The sequence below is a fragment of the Anopheles marshallii genome, chromosome 3, assembly GCF_943734725.1.
Source record: "Anopheles marshallii chromosome 3, idAnoMarsDA_429_01, whole genome shotgun sequence".
Taxonomy (NCBI): Eukaryota; Metazoa; Arthropoda; class Insecta; order Diptera; family Culicidae; genus Anopheles; species Anopheles marshallii.
The window spans coordinates 9,227,177-9,247,641 of NC_071327.1; the positions used below are offsets into that span (position 1 = coordinate 9,227,177).

Sequence of the window (20,465 nt, forward strand, 5' to 3'; positions counted from 1 at the left end):
ACCTTCTCGATATGCATTCCTGCCTTCGGAAGACGCGAACCGGGCTTGTCCACCTTCTTGCTGCGCCGCTGCGTACGGCGGTGCTCATGCATACGTACGACTCGCAGGCTTTAAACGGTCAAAACGGGTAGCCCCTTGGGGGCGGAAAGACGATCAATCATCGTGGATGTTCCATTTCGTTGGAACCGCATCTTTCACCCCAAGAAAAGTGTTCGGTGTCGCACAAAAATGGTACGCCAGGGTGCGTGCGTGATTCAATGAGCCACTGGAGCGGCGCCAGATAATTGAGCTGGAGTTAATTTGTGCCGGATTAGGAAGCAATATCGGAACATCACACGCACTGGTGGTCGGTTGGGAAAGAAAGGTGAATTAATAGTAACAAAGTTACAAGAACGGGTTGATTAATAAGGATCGAAAACAAACACCATTTAACGGAGAATGGTTGGCATTAGAACCAAGTTGAGGCTCTGCTCAGATATCTGATTCTGTATTGAGTTGGTAAAATTTGTAACTTTTTCAGTGGTTGACAGTTGAGTTCATTTATGTTCATTTTCGTATTAAAAGAATCTAAATTTCAGTATTGTTAATTTCGAAATTAAATTATACGTTGATGGGTTATATTTCAAATGAATTGGCCTACGCTGTCAAATGGAGTCTCAAAAATTCTCGAGCCTTCTGTAGATGAGCCAGGTTTTTCTCAGCACTCAATACACTCAAGACTGATGGTCTGAAGTTTTGAGTTTTGAGGGAATTCTCTTCGCTCCTGGCTGCGCAGCTTACGGATTAATGATGAGTGTTTTTTATTTCGTCAAATTTAATTAGTTTTGAAATGGTCGTTGAGAATGCTCAAATGAAAAGAAAAACGGAAAATGATAGATTAGATTTACTTCATATTTTTCAAATATTTCTTCTCCCTGTACGCAATTTTCGATATAAAAAATATAACAAAATAAATTTCAACTCAACTCCACAGCTATACAAAAGCCACTTTCTGTGCAAAGCAGGAACGATCTATCTCACTCTGTGTATAACAGTTCAACTTGTTCATTACCAGAGTAGGCCGGGTTCTTAAAAATGAGAACCAATTTAGGTGAAAATGAACAAAAATTAGACCTCATGGATACTCGGAGTGAACGAATTACATGATGCATTCTCTCCTGAGTATCGTACTGAATTGTGAATGTTGGTAGTTTTTAGTATCTCTTACCCTTCAAGGTAATGTTGCGTACCCCAAGGAAGGCGTTTGTTTGCCGATCACGTACCGGTAAATTAATTTCTCCTATGGAACTTCTGACATTCTGCGGAGGGTGTCAGTTATTACCAAAATGCATTTAATGCTGTCCGTTTGGGTGAAAACACACATCGTACTTGCAAGCTTCGTGTAGTTTCGAAATGGTCCGCATCCTTTCTTTTTTGACAACACCACCTTATTTGCTTCTATTGGGATGGGTTTGATTTATCGAATATTTTCGATATATTCATGCTTGCATATGTATGCTGAACTTGTAGGAAAATAAAAAAAATCGTCGACCGTCTGCTGGCGAGGATGACTCCTTTTTAGTGTGAAAACGTGCACTTGCATGCGGTCCCCAACAATATCATTGACCTCATCGTTTGCGGACGCTGGCCAGCGAGCAACGGAGCTGCATCGTTAGCGCCATGCGCCTTGTCGGTTTATGACTGACTGGTTCGGTTGGTTGCCCCGCGCATAATGTTTGTGACATCGCTGTGGTTGATTTTTTTGTTGGTCGGGCCGTGTCGCCAGCAATATGTTTGCCGGTGGGACACACACTCGTCCCTCCGTCCGTTCTACACACGATCTACAACGATGTGTTGCTGATCGTTCTTCCATTACATCGGGATTGCCCTTCCGTGGCAGTCTGGTTGCTTTCTCTGTATGGTTCTGTTTTTACGCTGCGCGCTGTCCATTTTTCGCTTCGACAACATTCGTCATTTGCCCGTGCATGCTGCTGTGGGGCAGCACAAAATGGAGAGGATGTGCATCAAATGTGATGTGAACGCACGTTTTATGCACGGACGCGTACGGCACCGCTAGACCGGGCGCGCGGACCTGCTGTGGATGTGCGTTTGTGATTTATGCGTTATGTGACGCAAAGGTGTGTAGACGACGTCGCGATCGTGGTACCAAGCGCGAGAATAGCTCTCAAATTCGATGCGTTGTCGTCTGGGATGCAACGCTACTCGTTGTTAAACCGAAGATCACCACTACAATAACATGTGTCGTAGGTTGATGGATCGATAAACTGATCGACAAACTGTGGTATCGAGATTGAATAACAGCAAATTATTCTCCGTCTGATCAGAATATGTTCATAGTTGACAATTTTTTTTGCTGCTTTGGGCATTTTTTAATGCTTTCGTTTGGTGTTTAACAAACGTGCGATGAATTCATTTACCTTAGTAAATTAAAATTGTTTAATAAAGTTTCTTTTTATTCCTCATACCCGGTGTCATGTCTTTGAGGCTTCGATTTACTAGAATACTGGTTTTAAAGTAACTAAAATCCAATTTAAAGACAAGAACTTACGTTTATATGATTCCATTTATAAGAAAATTAATGTAAACGGATCAATAATCGAATTTAAAACTTAGATGAAAATAGATAGTCTTTATAAAGTCGTCGTCTGCTTAGTCCCTTGAGAGATGCTATAGCAAGAAAATGCATTTCATGCAGGCCGAAAGTTAAAACAACACCAGAATGAAACTGCTGTGCAACCATAGCACCGTAAGCCGCGTCTGCTCCATAGTCGATCACGATCCTAGATCTACTTTTTCTTCCTACTTCTTCCCACGCGCACATGAGGGGTGGGATCACAATTGAGTGCAAATCGATCATGAAGCACAGATAAAGTGGCTTCGAAGTTTGTCCGGGACGAAACAGAACGATCGTTTCGTGTGTATTCTGGCACATATGCTGATGGGCATTGTGCCGATCGTGCACACTGCAAAGGTGAAACAGAATGGTGTTTTTCTAACACAGATCCGACCAACCATTAGCGCACGCGGTGCCTTATGCCTTTCCTATGTTCTGTAGCGTTTAGCTATGTATGAGTGTTTTTTTTTTTGCACCATGATGGTAGCCCCAGTCCGCGATCTGGGATTGGGAGCTGCTCGCAATATGATGATTATTGCTCTATGTCTATGCTCTTGCGTGCAGCGGGGCCCTCTGCCCACGCGAGAATGCTCGAAGTGCAAAAACGATTCAACATGGCGTATGATAAACACGCGAAGGCGGACAGCAGCCAGTAGTGTACAATCGAACCCCTTCAGCCGCAATCGTGTAGATTCGTTTCAACTTTTCAACCTTTTGCTTTCTGTGGCTTTTCGCCGAGGGAAGAACAAATCGAATTGCAAAATATTATGGTTTGCGCATTGGCGTAACTGATTTTGTTGATACATATTTTGTACATCGGCGAGAAGGATTCTGAATGCAAAGGGAGTATCTGCTGTTACATCAGCGTAATCGGTTCGTGCTTTGATTTTGATGCGGGGAAGTGTTCTCTGAGGGTAGCGTTTTGTGAATATTGTGGTTCATTATTGTTTTTTTTTTGAGTCACGAGCCTTATTTGTGTCTCATATAGGATTTGGATTAGTTAATTTGAATTATCCTTCGTAGATGTATAGGTTTTTAGGATTTTATTTACTTAAGGGGATGAAGGAAAATCAGAACCTCCAAACAAGGGCTTTTTGGGATAAACTACTGAGAAAAACTACTTGATACATCTACAAGAACATTTCAGCTAAACTTCAAAACATGAAACATTTGTAGAAAGAAGATTATTTATTATTTATATTTTTTATATAATTAACTGAACGGCGCGCGAGTAAAGTTAGGAAAATATCATAAAACAAAGAGATATAAATTTAAATATTAAACCCTTTGACAAGAACTAGGAAATTGTGTGTAAAGCATCTGGTGAAAATGTCAATCATTTCCCAGGTCTCCGAGAAATTTCGGAAACGTTTTAGCAAACGTTTTAATATGGAGCACTTAACATGGACTTCGTCATTTGTCGGTATATTGATCTAAACTTTTTATCGGATATTTTTGAAACCTTAAAGTCGTTTCCATGTTTAAAAAACTAAAAATTCGTATTTTTAATTATGCTGGTTATCATGAGACCTCAGAAATTTATGATTCGTCAGAGATTCATGAATCTCTATCTACATTAATCTACGTTTGTTATAAACTAGTATAATTGCTATTAGAAGAATGATTGTTTAATGAATATTTCAGTGCACTTGAATCTTCAGAAATTTATAGTTCTTCGAGGATATCTCAATTTCTAAACTAAATCCATGAGCAATCACGAATATTCAGAGAATTGAATCATGATTTGAAAGACTCTCCACTAAAAATACACATGAATAGCTTTGGCAAAACACTAAAAATAAGTTAAAGTTCAATGGATAAACCACAACTTGATAGTGTTTTTTTGTTTGATTCTTTTGAGTTCTAGAAGAGGATTATTATATGCTCTTATCCTTTTTTTCCCTAAAATAGGAATGCCAGACTATCCAGCTACTCACTAAATTATGTCCAATTATGTAAATAATATATTCGACTTGCCCTAAGGAAACCAATGAGAGTTATAATGCTTGATTGCTTGAGAAGTAAAAGTGTTTAAATTAGCTTCAATCGCTGGAAAAGTCATTTTGGCACTTTATTTATCTTGTTCCTGCTTGGCGAATGTGTTCAGTAACTTAACATCTGGATATCAGAATTGAATATATTACTGTTATACTAATGCATCTGTTATACTATTCCATTGGAAAAGAATCTTCAAAAGTGCAAATGCCAGCGTACTAAAATAGAAACATTTTCAACGCGCATACCATCATAATTGATTTCGCGAAGAGTGTTTTGATCGGACCGGAAATTCCTTTACCTTGACGCGCTTGAAAATCTTAACGGGATTGCAGCGGTTTTATTCTAGCATGTATCGCGCTTTTATAAGCCTTGTTTTGGGATCGTACACAACACCCATACAACACACCATTGGACGCGGGAAAGCATATACCACCGTCGAACCATTCAAAATATGAGAGTGACACCAATGCGAACGATGACTCTTCTGTAGTAAAAAAAACGACCGAAAGATCTGATTGCGGAGGGAGAGGATGGAAGTAAAGAGCTCTCTTTTTGTAAAGTGTGCATTTTATTTTCTTTTTTGTGCGTCCGTTCGGAACCACCGATGGACGGATGTGGATGCTTTCCGTTATAAACCAGAGACTCCTCAAGATCGCTCAAACTTAAAACAGGTAACTCCCAAGCGACTCGTCAAACGCAGGGGAGAACTTCACGGGATCTTCCATTGCCCATGATTCCCGTTTGCTTGACGCTGTTTCGTTCCTCGCACGCGTGATCGATCGTACGCGACCCGCGTAGATCGCGTTTAAATGGGCGAATCGAAGAGTGAGAGTAAAGTCGCGAAAGAAAGCGCGCCCTGCGGAGAAGCACGGGGTAAGAACGGGAACCCCGCGAAGGCGAAGCGGGTTCGGTTCGGTTGTGTGTTGTTTACGGCATGGCGAAGAAATCGAACGACGACTAAGACGAGCGCGCCGACCGATGTTTGTTTCTCGGCTGCGCGCAGCGTTTAACGCCAATCAGTTCTCGATTCGATCGCGCTGCGTAAACGTCGCTTTTGCCGTGTGTGCCGTTCTCTGTTCGCTGTTAGATGTTGTGCCGTGCCGTGTTGCGTTTGTTAATGTAAAAATTTTACCGCCAACAGCGAATCTATCCACGTTTCGTTCCCTGTATGCCAATACATCAACGGATTTTAAAGTGCATTACGTTTATCGAGCAAAACTAGAAGCGAACGGGCAAATCTGGCCACTCAAGTCATCGACATAAATTGCGTAGAAATGGATTTCAATTGAAGTTCAATCAATGGACGATGGATGGGGGAGCGTCTAGTGTCGGTGCTGGTGTGATGGTGAAGTGAAATTCCAGAATCCAACCTTTACGCTAATGGAATTGCATGTGAAGTTTTGGCTGAATATTTCGAATTGATCGCAGAGGGATCGAAGCGGAAAACACCCAAATGCGCTCTGATTAGTTTCGCGAATCAAAGCAATGCGAAAAACAAAACCAACTCGTGCTGTGGTGTTCGATATTGCGAAATCGATTAGCGGTTCTCCACCTTCGGCGTTGTAATAACCCGCAACTGGGGTTCGGAGAGAGCGGAATAACGCATGCTTTAGCGATGATGACGATCATGGCTGATGATGATGATGGTGTCGATCGGTGAAGAATGAGCGTTCATTTTCTTCTCTCGCTTCTTGAATTCGATACGTACGTGGTGTGTGCCTTTTCGGTGGGGGGAGGAGGGGGGCCGAGGGTGTCGTTCGGTCGGTGGTGGTGTAACTCTGGCGCCAACGCACTGCCAGTCGGCGTGTTGGGGTTGTACGCGCGGTATCGATCATCAATGTTTGATTCTGATGCCGTTCTTGCGGTTCCACACGTTCACTCTGCTTCTCTGTTCCCCCTGCCAACTGCGAGAACTCGCCCGTTCCGTGATTTTCCAGGGCTTCTCCAACATGTTTCCCCCAACCAGGCGATCATCTTCGAACCGCATCAAAACGTGATTTAGAACAGATATTCGATTCTTGAGCGCCTATTTCTATCCGCAACTCCCCACCATTCGTCCACCTTCGTCCGATCGCGTTCCGATTCCGATGTGTGAAAGGTAGCAATCAGTTCAGTTGTGTACGTACTTCGGTGCATGTTTGTAGTGCGTCTCACCTAGTACAACGGCAACAATCTTGGGCGGGACGACGGGTAAAGAACCAGAGCCACACGAGGGTCGCTTGGTAGTGAGTCGTCGGCGTCAGCGTCTTCGCTGCGTAGCCGAATATTTGTTTACTTTGTGTATCGTAAACGCGGAGCAACAGCAGCAACAACATAACATAACGCCGTCCCTCCCTCCCCCCCATCACATCCAGCGCTTCGTTGCGCTAGAAGGAGGTGATGAAGTAACTGTTGGACCTGGTGGATCGCTTAGTGGTGGAAACGGATTTGTTTATTTTGATTGCCTTTCATATTGACATTAGATATATTCTCGTACGATCAGGGCGAGTGAAACGAAGCTAAAGTTGCCAGCAGAGAAACGGACGGGCAAAAAAGTGCATAAAACGACGGGTGCCAAGCGGACAGAAGTATGTTTCGCGATGTAGCAAAAAAAAAACGGGCGAAAGAGTACACTGAAACTCCTTATTTTATACTTATTCGTGGCCTCTTGTTTGAGCCATTCTAGTTGATAAATTCTAACCTTTTCGTTATATTCGCACTTGAAATTTCCTGTTGTCCATCATCGCGGAACGAAGTTAAAATTGTTGTTACATTTTTTTTTTTGTAAAATCATGCTTTTGCTCATCGATCATTTCTTCGGAATACCGTTGCAAATGTGTGCCAATTTATGTGCTGCTCCCGGCCCCCAGTTATCTTCAATTCTAATTCGATTTTTCGACACGTTACCTTCCCTCTAATCATGGTGCTTTCGGGCGGCTTCCAACCAAGTCCAGTGGCAAACAGAGCATTTAGGAAAGTAAATCACGATCAGTTTAGCTAATTGGTAGCAATATGCGCAAAATGCGAACTGCTGCCGTCCGGGCATTTTGGGGTTGGTGATACACGACGCGATACGACGATGATTTCCGAACTCGGCCATAAATCATCTTCACCCTTCGCGGGCTCCACATTCCGAATGGCAACCGGGCGGAATTTTTTTTTTTTTAGGGGTGGAAACCGCAAATCTTGGTTCTTTATCATCACACTTGTGGGGCGGAATCGAATTGCAGCAGTGCGTGGCAACGTGTGGTGTGGTTTTTTTTTTCTACCCAGAACATCCTCTTTTTAAGAGTTCTAATGTCAATCCGACTCGTTCGGGTGGCGCCATAAATTATCAGTCAAATTGGTATACTTTTTTTATGCGTGTTGGGATTGCAAATTTCAATCGGTAATTCAAATATGGGAGTGAAGAAGCAACCCAACCAACGATGCAAAATATGTCCAAAATTGATTTAATGTATTTATTGTTATTATTTTGTGTAAACAGCTTTGACTTTTTTTTTCTTCTTGCAACAAGTTAAACCTTATCAATGTTTATCCTTCATGTGGAAGGTCATTGGGGGTTTACGATCAGAATGGAAAGAGTACGGTAGCTCCAATATTGTTCCATAATGAGAACCAGCTGATGATAACCACTCATCGCTAATAGTCCCGGATTGGGCACACTTTGTTTGGCAGCTTATTGACCTAGTTGATTTATTGCGAATACGCAAATGGATCCATCCAAACGTTCCCACAGATGATAACCCGCGATGGTAATAAAATTTGTTCCTATTTAGAATAAAACTTTCCTATGTTCGCTGTTAATAAGTGGCTTACAGATCGTTATGCTGTTGTTGTGGTGCTCCTTTAATTGCGGTACAAATCTAATTACGTTGGACGAATGATCGTTCGGTACAGCACATCAATTAAGCTCTCATGCACACGTTGTGAAATGTGAAATAACAAAGATGTGTTACGTTTGCTCGAAACGTCCAATTTTATATCCTTGAGATAGAATGTTTACAACCTGAACGAATGAAGCGATAAAGTTTATGATTTTGAACCAGTGCCTCGGGGCGATAGACGACCTTTTTTCCAATATGATTCCGGCTTCGGGTTTTTGCATCCCCCAATATCCGGTTTGGTTCCCATGAATCTGTGCGAATGGCCACCAAAACAACATGTCATTTCATATGCTTATCATCATCTGTTAACAGTTTGATAGTTAGACATTTCTCCCCGGATCTGTTCCAAGATGGCTATTTTGTATACGATCTACTTGTGTTTTACCCAAGGTTGTAGGGTGTTGCCTAAGCTTGCTAGTCACAAAATGTCCCCTAATGGCCACCAACTATGTGCAGATTTGTTTTGCTGTAGGTTTACAATAAATGTTCAAATGGATGAAATGTTCTGAAACGTTTGCGTTTCAAAAGCCTATCGCCTGTCGTTCATTTAACGAGCGCAACTAATGTGGAATTTTTCCCGCTACCGGTTTCGCTTCACAAAAAAATAAATAAAGAAAAATGCTTAGCATAATCTTCACCATCATCATCACCGTAGGTCCACATCATCGTTTGCGTTCGGTATCGTACGGTTAACAAAAAAAAGCGACCCACCGTGTCCGATCGAGGTAAAATCCAATTATCATCGTGATGGTTTCGCCTTGTTCTGTTAAGGCGAGATTAAGGCAACACGGAAGAAGTATCCCGCAGGGTGGGAAATCTTTGCCGATCGTGGTAGACTCGGAAGAAAATCAAACGAACCACGATCACGTGAATGAACTGCGTTCGGTTCGGTGGTTCGATGAAGCGTGGCTGTAAAGGTTGTTATAAGTGATAATAATCCTACCGAGTGGCAATCTAAATTTTCCTGATTTATTTTTCGCGTGTTACCAACAGATGACCACCGGGTGCACAGTGTGTGTATAAACAGTTTGAGCCATTTGTTGGCGTTTTATAGTAAATCGCACGCTTTGGATGGAAGGCGAAATTTGTTCGAAGAAACGGAGCGTTAATCTGTGTGTACTTGTGGTGCGATTCTATGTGACTTAAAACAGTGTACTTTAGATAAATTGATATAAAAACGAAGATTATTTCGAGCTTGTTAAAACGGTCCCACATTGAAGAAAAATCAATGCTTCATTCACTGGATTACAACACACCGTCCGGGGCAGAGATGGCAAATTATGGAAATGGTTAGTCTAGTTTATTTTTCCTTTTTTTTTTTGAATGCCTTGTTCATTATCATTTGTACCACGCACAGTGCAAAACAAAAATCGTATCATAAAATCATGTTGGTGCAAAATTCATTATCTTCCGCAGCAAAATGTATGGACATGTGTATGCGCTTATGTTTCTTCTTGCAATACAACCAGAGCAGTGCTATCTGCAGCGAGATCTTTCACCAACCCACATGGAAATGAACAGATTTGTGTCCTTTCTCGGCAGTATTTATGTATCGGCTAGTGCTGGAAGGAACGTGTGTCCCGATGTGTTGATATTTATGGCTGAGCTTGTACATGTGTGCCACATCATGCTTGCCAGAGGGCGCACAGAATAACAAAATTGCAAAATGCTCAACAAAACAAGTACTACTCGTTCGGCGAACGTGCGCCTACGTATGTTGTCGTTTGCGTTCAGCTGCGAATGCGTTATATTGTTTAATGTTTCAGCCTGTGTCAAACATAAATTTTCTTGATGTATCGGTATCTCTTTCTGCATAAACTTATTGATTGGTTGGTGGTGTTTCAAGACAATGGGTATCTTTTGGAAACGTATTAGGTGTATACGATTATTCTGAGATTTCTAATACATCGACATATTAGTATGTACATTGACCACAAGAGCAGATGAGCAATTAAAGTTGGCCGGCATGTTGGTAATCGAGGCATCTTCCAAGAACTAAACTTCAACCATAAAACAGTTTTAAATCATTTAATCAAGCTTAAATTTGTAAAGAACCAGTATGTTTGAACGCCACGGTAATTAACACAAAATACAACGAAGGACTAACAAGAACACATGGACAAGGACTAATGAAATCACGAAGACTTTACTTGGTCTCTGGTGGATCTGAAATTGTTTATTATAAGCTCTCTTTGGGTAAAATTTGCCGAAGTTATTGGAAATTGATATCAAGGGAATATTCTGGAGATCGATTTTAGTTTTTAATAGTCGCTTTGCTAGACAACTAGACTTCTGTGGAAGAGACTTTATAAAACTTCAATTAAAATGACATCAAATCATACAACAAAACAATGCTTATATCACCCAAATTGCTCAATTCAATTGTGGAATATTCATGAATTTCAATCAAAAATATCAACGTTTTTTTTAATTAAATAATAATTTAATAATAGTAGTAAGTAAATAATATTTTCTTCTTTTGATTAGTATAAACAATGTTACAGTTTAGTTTTAGAGTTAATTGCAATGCATAAAAAACTTGTTGCCTATCAAAGCTTTTAGCTAGTTTGTGTATCGCAAGGCTTATACCTATTTGCGTAAAATGTCTAACGCATTTCTGCGAATGCCGATCAATTGCATCTGTAAACAGTGCGTTGCTTCTGGGGTGTTTTATTGCTGATCGCCCAGATTAGTGAGAAACAAAGTGGTGCCTTAATCTGTCCGTCAGAGCAATAAACATGAATTAATGGTTGTTCGTTTGCCACCTCCTGGTGTACCCGGTCGGGGCCCGCTAAACCCGGGAAGTGGGACGGTAGATTGCGTTTTGTTCCGCACACCTGTTTGCAAACTTTTTTTTTTGCCCGTATGAGTGAAGTGGTCGAAGCGCTACGCTAGGTTTGCGAACGAGTTATTAATCGATATTTTACAACCCGTCACACGCCTCGCGAGTAAGCTGCGCAATGCTTTTTAGCGCGTACAACGATTTGATTTGATGCATTGGAACCTTCCCACCGCAATTACTGGGAGTGTGTACTGTGGAAACAAGTTAAACATGACTATAAATTAAAGGTTATGGATAGTGAATGTAAGATTTTTTTTTTAACAAAACAATATCGATTAAATCCCCGATGTTTCGGTTTACTGAAATATTTAAATACTTCTAACACACCTTGCAGAATTCCGGACCTAATTCTGCCAGACAAGTAGCTCAATTTCGAATGTCATTTACCACGTGTATGCTCAACAATTAGGTGTGTGTCCTTTTTTATTAATGGTGAGTCCACCCTGCCATTACTGTGATAATAACGGTTTAATCACAGCATAACGTGACAACATGAAATGTAATTAGAAACGGCTGTAGAAGAACCAAAAAAAAAAAAAAACAGTTAATAGAGCATGCGCGCACACCAACCTTCTTAGGGCAATAATTACTCAACTAACGCGTGCGTGTGGGGCTCGCGCAGCGACTGCACTAGTTGCACCAATTGCATTTCAGTTGCAACAAATTTGTCACCTGGAATCTAGTGCAGCAATTAAACTGCTTTCAAACGCAGGTTAGCATGGGCTCGATCGATGATCATTTAAGTTCGAATCGCAGCACAAAGACTTCTTTCCTGTTAGCCTTCTGGAGGATGTTTTTTGACATGCTTGTAATTTCGTGACGTGCTTGTATGCAGTAGAATAATGGTGTATGGGTTTTTTTTCTCACTTCTCTTCTACATGACCTGCTCACGCCATGCGCATATTAGGTGAACACACCTTTTTCTGTGAAAAAAAAGAAAATCAAAATACGTGCACCAACGCTTCGAAGGCATCATCGTATTTGCGATAAGATAAATAAAGGTGTCTGCTTTCTTCTCGCCCGGTACGTGTGTTGCGTAATTGCACCACAAGGGATGTTACGAGCTACGACCTAATTTATGTTTAATATTTTCTTTTTGCTTCCCCTCTGGCCTGCGATCGTTTTGGTGACGATAGCGATGTATTATCGCGTTCATCAGAACGGAAGGAGGGTTTTTGTGTTTGATCGATATGGTTTTGTTTTGGTTTTTTTTAGAGTATGTTTGGTCTGGTGAAATGTTCAACAAGTGAGGATTTTTTTTTGCCAAGTAAGCTGATAGCAAACATTGGGACTGATCGTGCGAAATTGTGGCGGAGATACGAAAAATGTGACAAGAGTTGCTGAATTCAAGGGCAAAGATAAGAATTTTGGGTTTATTTCGAACGGATCGTCAAGGTGATTTGCGAGCAAAGATCGAAGATGCATCGTACTAGTTAACAACACAGGACGCTATAGCAAAAAAAGACATCTTCCAATTACGTTTATAGCCACCGACGCTCATTAAGCACGGACTAGCGAATACTATTTATTTTGCTTAACGAATAAAACGGTCGCGTAAGTTTCAACCTCCAACACACTTTCATCGCTCATTCACCCGCGAGCCGGGGTGCATTTCGCATTCGTGAACGATTTGTTTGCTTTCAATTAGTTTTCTTTTTCATGGAACAAATAAACAAACAATAATCTTGTTATAGGCCGCCGTTTTACTCCGTTCGCCCATCATGGTTACATGCGGCGTTTCCGTCAGCAGCGGGACGGTACCGATCCACGCAGCGGATGTGTGCATTTTGATTGACCAGCGTTATTGGGCACGGGATCATCGATAAAGTTTTTGTACCGTTGATTATGTGTGCTGTGAATGAATATGTATATATATGCGGGCACTTACGATTGTGATTATTGCATAGTGCTTGCAATTGGCGTTGTGTTTTCCTTTCGCCAAGCCAATGATAATCAGAAGAAGAATAAAAAAACAGCGTTTTCGCTTGTTGATGTTTACGCGAATCACACCGTGTCGAATCAGAATGAGTGATACTTTCTTATCGCATAGGAAGCGATTCCCGACGCTTTGCCGTTAATTTTTGATGCAACTGATGTAAGGGTGCAGCCGCGCAGTGCCCTGTGGCATGTTTTGACATGGATTGCACATTACGAATGATCTCCCGTTCTTATGTTAATTAGCCGTTGATTAAAGATTGGTGTTACTAAGGTGGCGCCATTTATCAAATTTATTTTAAGTTCTTATATAGAATGAAAATGAAATGAAATCAAACTACTTTAAATTGATAAAATCATGCAATTATTACAAAAATTGTTAATTAATTATATGTTCGATATATTCCAGATTACTATTTCACAATGGACACCGACGATGTGGAATCCTCGAGCAGTAGCACAATGTCGAGCCTAAACAGCCTGTTTTCCTTCACTAGCCCTGCAGTGAAAAAACTGCTCGGTTGGAAGCAGGGCGATGAGGAGGAAAAATGGGCCGAAAAGGCAGTGGACAGTTTGGTAAAAAAGCTCAAGAAACGAAAAGGCGCCATTGAGGAGCTCGAACGTGCCCTATCCTGCCCGGGACAACCATCCAAGTGTGTCACTATACCGCGGTCACTCGATGGACGACTACAGGTAAGGTCGTAACGGTAGTAGATTCTTCTCAAGATTTTTTTTTTATTGAATATTAATTATTCCCGCGATCGCATTGTAGGTTTCGCATCGAAAAGGATTGCCGCACGTGATCTATTGCCGGGTATGGCGTTGGCCCGACCTACAGAGCCATCACGAGCTCAAACCATTAGAAACATGTCAGTATCCATTCAGCGCGAAGCAGAAAGAAGTTTGCATAAATCCGTATCACTACAAGCGCGTCGAGAGCCCAGTACTGCCGCCTGTATTGGTGCCTCGCCATTCAGAGTTCGCACCGGGTCATTCGCTTCTGCCATTCCACCAGATGAACGAGCCAAATATGCCGCACAATGTGAATTACTCGAATACGGGCTTCAACAACTCGCATATGAGCGGTGGAGGCGCCGGCGGCGGTGGAGGAGGTGGAGGAAATGGCGGTGGTGGTGGAGGTGGAGGGGGTGGTCCTAATTCTCCTATTTCTTCGCACATGGGCCCCAACAGTCCGATGTCGTCCGTATCGAGCCCGGGACCAATCAGTTCCAATCCACAGAGCCCGTACGGTGCACTACCGGAGACGCCACCACCAGCCTATAGTCCACCGGAGGAGGGAAATACGGTTAGCGGCGGGCAGGATGGTAACCAGATGGACACGAATCAAATGCATGGAGAGGTCGCACCGGTTAGCTATCAGGAGCCACCTTATTGGGCTAGCATAGCCTACTACGAGCTGAATTGCCGTGTTGGCGAAGTATTCCACTGCACCAATACTTCCATCATAGTGGACGGGTTTACAAATCCGTCCAATAATTCGGACCGCTTCTGCCTCGGACAGCTGAGTAATGTGAATCGTAACAGCACGATCGAAAACACAAGGCGCCACATCGGCAAGGGTGTGCATCTGTATTACGTTGGTGGTGAGGTGTATGCGGAGTGTCTCTCCGATTCGGCCATCTTTGTACAAAGCCGCAACTGCAACCATCATCACGGGTTCCATCCGAGCACAGTATGCAAAATTCCGCCCGGCTGCTCACTAAAGATTTTCAACAATCAGGAGTTCGCACAGTTGCTGTCACAGTCCGTTAATCACGGCTTCGAAGCGGTGTACGAGCTGACTAAGATGTGCACGATACGTATGAGCTTCGTCAAGGGTTGGGGAGCGGAATATCATCGACAGGATGTCACTTCAACACCGTGCTGGATCGAAATTCACCTGCATGGGCCACTGCAGTGGCTCGATAAAGTGTTGATGCAAATGGGTTCACCGCACAACGCGATCAGCTCGGTGTCGTAAGAAAGATGAAAGGGGCTCAAAATCAACTCCTGCTCTACATTTAAGGATGGTATCGTTTGGGAACGGATAGATATGTGAGTAGTTCGGTTCCAGAGAAAGAAACAAAGCCGCACTTTACACCGACATACCGTCTACTAACGTGTACCATTATACGTTAGATATATGTAATAACTGATAGCATCGTAGTTATTATGAATGAAAATGAATCAGCTGGTCAATGCCATGGTAAAAGCAACAAGTAGATTTCACCAGACTTAGGGCGAGCAAACCAGCAGCTTCAGAAAGAAGGGTGATTGTTTTCCGAGCAACTTATAAACTACACAAAAAGCATCCAATTTGTTTTACGAGAAGCTAGATACATCAATCGTGTGGACGCTTTGTTTCGTTTAGTATAGTACGGGTTCGCTACCATTCACGTGTATCATTTCGATACAGGATGAGTAATTTCAATGCTAGAGAGAATACTATGTAACGAACGCTGCTAGATTAGGATTGTGTTAATAAGTGTCTTTATAAGTTTTAATCATTATTTTAAACTTGAGTTTTAAGCAGATGACAGAATAGATAAGTTAGATTCTGTTTAGTTTTATACGTGATAAGCATACATTTTAGCCCGCTCTTTGTACTAGAACAGTAAAGAAGTAGTATGTAGGGAACATAACAATAGATTGACGCATCGTCGTTTTACCGGTTTGTTCCACGGAGATGATGTAGACACCCGGATTACTCAAATCGCGTGTAAGTGATGGTCCAGTTGTTACGCTACTGTATACTTACGATGCGCTGTGCGATGCACAAGCTGTCCTTTTTTCTCTCGAGAAGAATCGTGATTTTTGTGGACTTAGACACATTTTTTAAACATGCTGATCAACGTCATTATGATGAGCTTCGTTTGTGAAGTAATGAAGAATGACTGCAGTACCTGTGGGGTGATTTTGTCCCAAAAGAACGAACAATAAAGGAGAAACATGTGTGCAAGTGAAGCATGTTTTTACCATGTGCCGCTAACAGCCGGAAACATGATCAATCGCTCGGTATGATCTTGTAAAGAGGAAAGAGTATGCCTCTATGCAGAATTCACGCAATGGTTAAGTGCCTGCTTACCACACCTTCAACGACATGTGCGTTAAGTCATGTGAGTGCAATTTATTTAAAGACGAGTTCCACAAGGAGGATAGTTTAGGACGTGATATAATTATTCTGATGCCATCAAACAATCGTGCAACTACATTGAGTAATATGTTTAAGAATAGCAAGATGCAATTTATCGGTTATAGTGGCGTATCGAAATCGACCTTTCGAGCATTGAATTTTGATTTTGTTTTGCTTAAATGTAAGTAAGCGAGAAATGCTCTTACCGTGTGTATGTGTGTGTGTCTTTATGTTATGTTTCTTTTTTATGTTGTTAGCAAAGTTTATTCAGTTGCTAGTAGAGTTGATGTGTTCGATTTAAACAATTTTATATTTGGTTAATCATAAATCTTTTCATAAAGTTTTATTATACATAAGTAAGACCAGAGTAAGAATTGATGTTTTTTTTTATGCAGACAGTCGTTATATTTCGTTATTGCTTGTGCTTCCGGTTGAACTCAACTGGGGATTTAATCCATCGGATGAGTGCAATAATTAACATCCCAATAGATCTTACCGCTCACGAAGGCAGAGAAGAGTGAAAAAAGAATCAGGAATAATTGAATTATTTTGAAAATTTTTCATTCGGTTTTTTCAGTATTTTGGCACCGAACCAAAACAATTTTTTCCCTCGTTCCCCTTTCTTGCTGCTACACGTAATCGGCACGATGGAAATGGGTGAAGTTTAATGAATTGTTAGGAATCACTCCATGACGCCTTCGAAAGAGTCGATTCAATTTTTGATTAATCGCGAGCGATGTTTTGCCTTATAAATAATGCGTGTTGCAGGTGCCTATACAATTTCAGGAAGAACTAATATTATATGATCAGCAAAAGTTATATTTTTTTAAACACAAAACGACGCCTGAAACAAAACCATTCGATCACTTCGAGAGGCTTCTAGTAAAAGATGCTCGTCTACGATAAACAATTGTGCCACTGGAAAAAGCTTAGAGAAAATGATACAACTATGCCTTGTTAGGACAACGAGAGTAAGAAGCGTTAAAAGTTGTTAGATATTAGAAAAGAATGGCCTTTTGCATAAATGCCTTTGTGCTTTTTTGTAGACATTATGCAGATGTACATGCAAAGTAACAAGCAACTTGTAACAGAAATGCGCCTTATTTTTGCGACAAAAACAAAACAATATTTTTAACGTATACCAGCGGTTTTAGAGCTAAATTGATGGAACATTAAACTTCCACGCTACAGGTAGTTTGTTTCGCTTTACAGACTTTTATTTTCATAAGCTTAAAGTTGTGCAAAAACAGACGCAAACAGACGATGGTTAGCAAAATAAAAAAGGAGTGTAAGAGCATAACATTGGCACCGACATATTTTCGGACTAGGCGAACTATTGAGTGTCGAATGTATTTTAGCGAATTGTTTCTCCTCAAGCGTAAGTGTGTGTGTGTGTGTGTGCTTTGTGCCTTGAATTGTGTTTGCGTCTGTACGTGTGAATAATTTGATAAACTTTAGGAAGGTATACTAAACTCATAAGCGAAACAATCAACTTTAACACATAAATCTTGATCGATTAGAAATGATGTAGCAGGCTAAGCATATGGAAACTAAATCGCAAAACAATAACTTGTACATAATAGACCAGCACTCAGTGATGCTTCGGCACTATGCGTGCAATACGGTCCCTAATTGTATTAAAAATGATAGAAAGCGTGAAAAGAAGATTAAATAAAATCTACTCAAATCATTAAAGCAACAGAACATGTTAAACTATATTTTGCTCACTTAGAGAATAACGTATCCTGTAACGCTGATAACAATTCAAACCGACAAGGGTTCAAATGTAAACATGATAACTCATATTTTAAAATTGACTTGCGCTAAAAATTTACCAAGATAGGAAAATGTTTAAAAAGATGCGTGCTGCATGCAGATAAAAAGAAAACACAAACACAATGCAAAGAAGATGTTATTTAAAGCAGCATACACATATACCCGGCCTCCACATAAAAGCGGACTCACTAACGTATACAGATACAGAAACAAAAACTTCAACATTGCCGTTAGATTAAAGATTGCAAACCTTTACAAACAATCACCCTTAATAATGAAACAAGCAAAACTTATCACGTTAATAAAGACAAACAGTTACGAGCCGATGGCCGTCTGTCGAACCGCTAGACCGTGGTCAAAAGAAATAGTGAACATATTGTCGTCATTTGGAAAAATTCATAATCTGCCCAACGATTGTTACAGCTAGAACGAAATTTATGTGCGTGTGTGTGTGTATGTGTGTGTTAGGTGTTTGTAAACAGAGTAATACAAAATGGCAAATCGTAAACAAACACGATGGTGTTGCAAAGTTGAATAAAATCTACAAATCAATGAAAACAAAAAAATCACTCGCAAAATAACAATTGATGCGAAACCAAATGAGATTGGACGAGAAAGGTACATAAAATGCTCAATTGCTATTTCGATTACATTTGGCATTGCAGTGCGGTTTTGCACTACGATTGATCGCTACGTTTTGCAAACTTTTGTTTAATGAAAATTAAAAAAAAACACCAAAACCATTAGTGGCATGCATGCAAACGAGTTCATTTTCCACACGCACCCAGTCACATATGTCATCACATACAAACCGCCGTTCGTTTTTAGTATGAGTAAAGCTATGTCTAAGGTACGCGACATTTGCGACAACACTACATAGTGTATAGTTGTATTGAGTGCATTAAATCCGGAAAAAGAATCCGTATTTTAAGACATACACGCAACAGATTATAGCGATAGAGAAGGTGCGTCGCAGCACGATTAGCATATGCTCTCAGTGTCCGTGTCTGGTAAAATTATGCATAAAAATGGGAAACACTTTTCATGTCCTGCTCTCGTGTTAACTGAGAAGGGAAAGGCGTTACGATTAATCTCGAAGCCACCTTCACATTCATCCCCTACACCTACCATAGTCTTAGCTTCTGTGCCATGTTGTACAGACGACATCTAAACACATACATCTCAATGATCTCAAGCGAAATAAAATAAATACTTATTTTTGACTGTTCTGATTTAAACGTAAAATAGTAAGCAAACGTTTTCGTATCGGCCTTCCCTGCGGGGAATCAGGAGGAGTGGCGGTGTAATTGGCAAGAAAATCCATTAAACCGTTTTGTGTTTTCGTGTATGTTCCGCAATGGGATACCGCTGGCATTGTTCCGGTGAATTATAAACAGGAAAAACTGCAAGTGTGCGTTAAATAAAACTAAAACCACCTGACTTCAGAAAAGCGAGAAAATGCCATACAGAAGGGCGTGCTAGAAAGAGTGCCAGCGTGTGCGTATTGTTCATAAGCATTAGTAGTAGTGGCCCGTCGTTCACAGTAAACCTACATTTGTATCAGTTTAGTATAAATACTTTTCCAAGAAAGAGTAACAAATGATGTACAGATGGATGAATGGATGAAGAGATGAAAGAAAAAGAAGAAAAAAACACAAACGCATGGAATGTTCCAACAGATTCATAAACCGCAAAAACAGCAGTTGATGAAAAGTCATCAGCGCAAAATTCACCTTTGTCGCGTATTCTTTCTCGCTCTTACGGACACTTAAGTTGAAGTGAGAAAATATCATTGTAGTGTATATGAGGAGTGTACTGTGCAGCGAGTAAAATGGATTGTAAAATTCTTCATATGTGCGCCCGTAAACTAAGAACAGTGAATAAAATATATAATATGAAACAAAAAAAACAGTTGCTTATTAATCACAATAATGGCAAACGCCATAAAATTGGATAGGAAATATAGAAAAGTAAAAAATGTAGTAAGTCCTATATCGTAGACTTTAACATTTATAACTGAATTTTACAGAGCAGAGGAGAGACCGTTGATTGTTTTTATTTCGTTTTAATCATAGCAAACACAGGAATTGTCAAGGTTAAAATTCAAATTTTAAAACACCAACTGCAGAGGTTTTGTTGTGAACGAACGAAAGCTTTTTTACTTCTCTTTGTGCTTCATCGTAATTCCCTCATATCACGTTGAATGAATAGTGACAGTAACCACAAAGTGCAAACCAAATGTCTGAAAGCCAGAACCTATCGGGTTGCGGTTAACGTGCCATCGAGCATGATGGGAATTCA

The 20,465-nt window shown here is 40.8% G+C and overlaps 1 protein-coding gene across 1 annotated transcript; it reads left to right on the forward strand.

Annotated features, from left to right (window-relative positions):
• The first annotated feature begins 13,678 nt into the window (after window positions 1–13,678).
• On the forward strand, window positions 13,679–15,236 carry LOC128715636 (protein mothers against dpp). The gene is made up of 3 exons (XM_053810547.1): window positions 13,679–13,948; window positions 14,028–14,329; window positions 14,447–15,236. The coding sequence occupies exons 1-3, from the start codon at window positions 13,679–13,681 to the stop codon at window positions 15,234–15,236; spliced, it is 1,362 nt and encodes a 453-aa protein (XP_053666522.1).
• The last annotated feature ends 5,229 nt before the right edge of the window (window positions 15,237–20,465 follow it).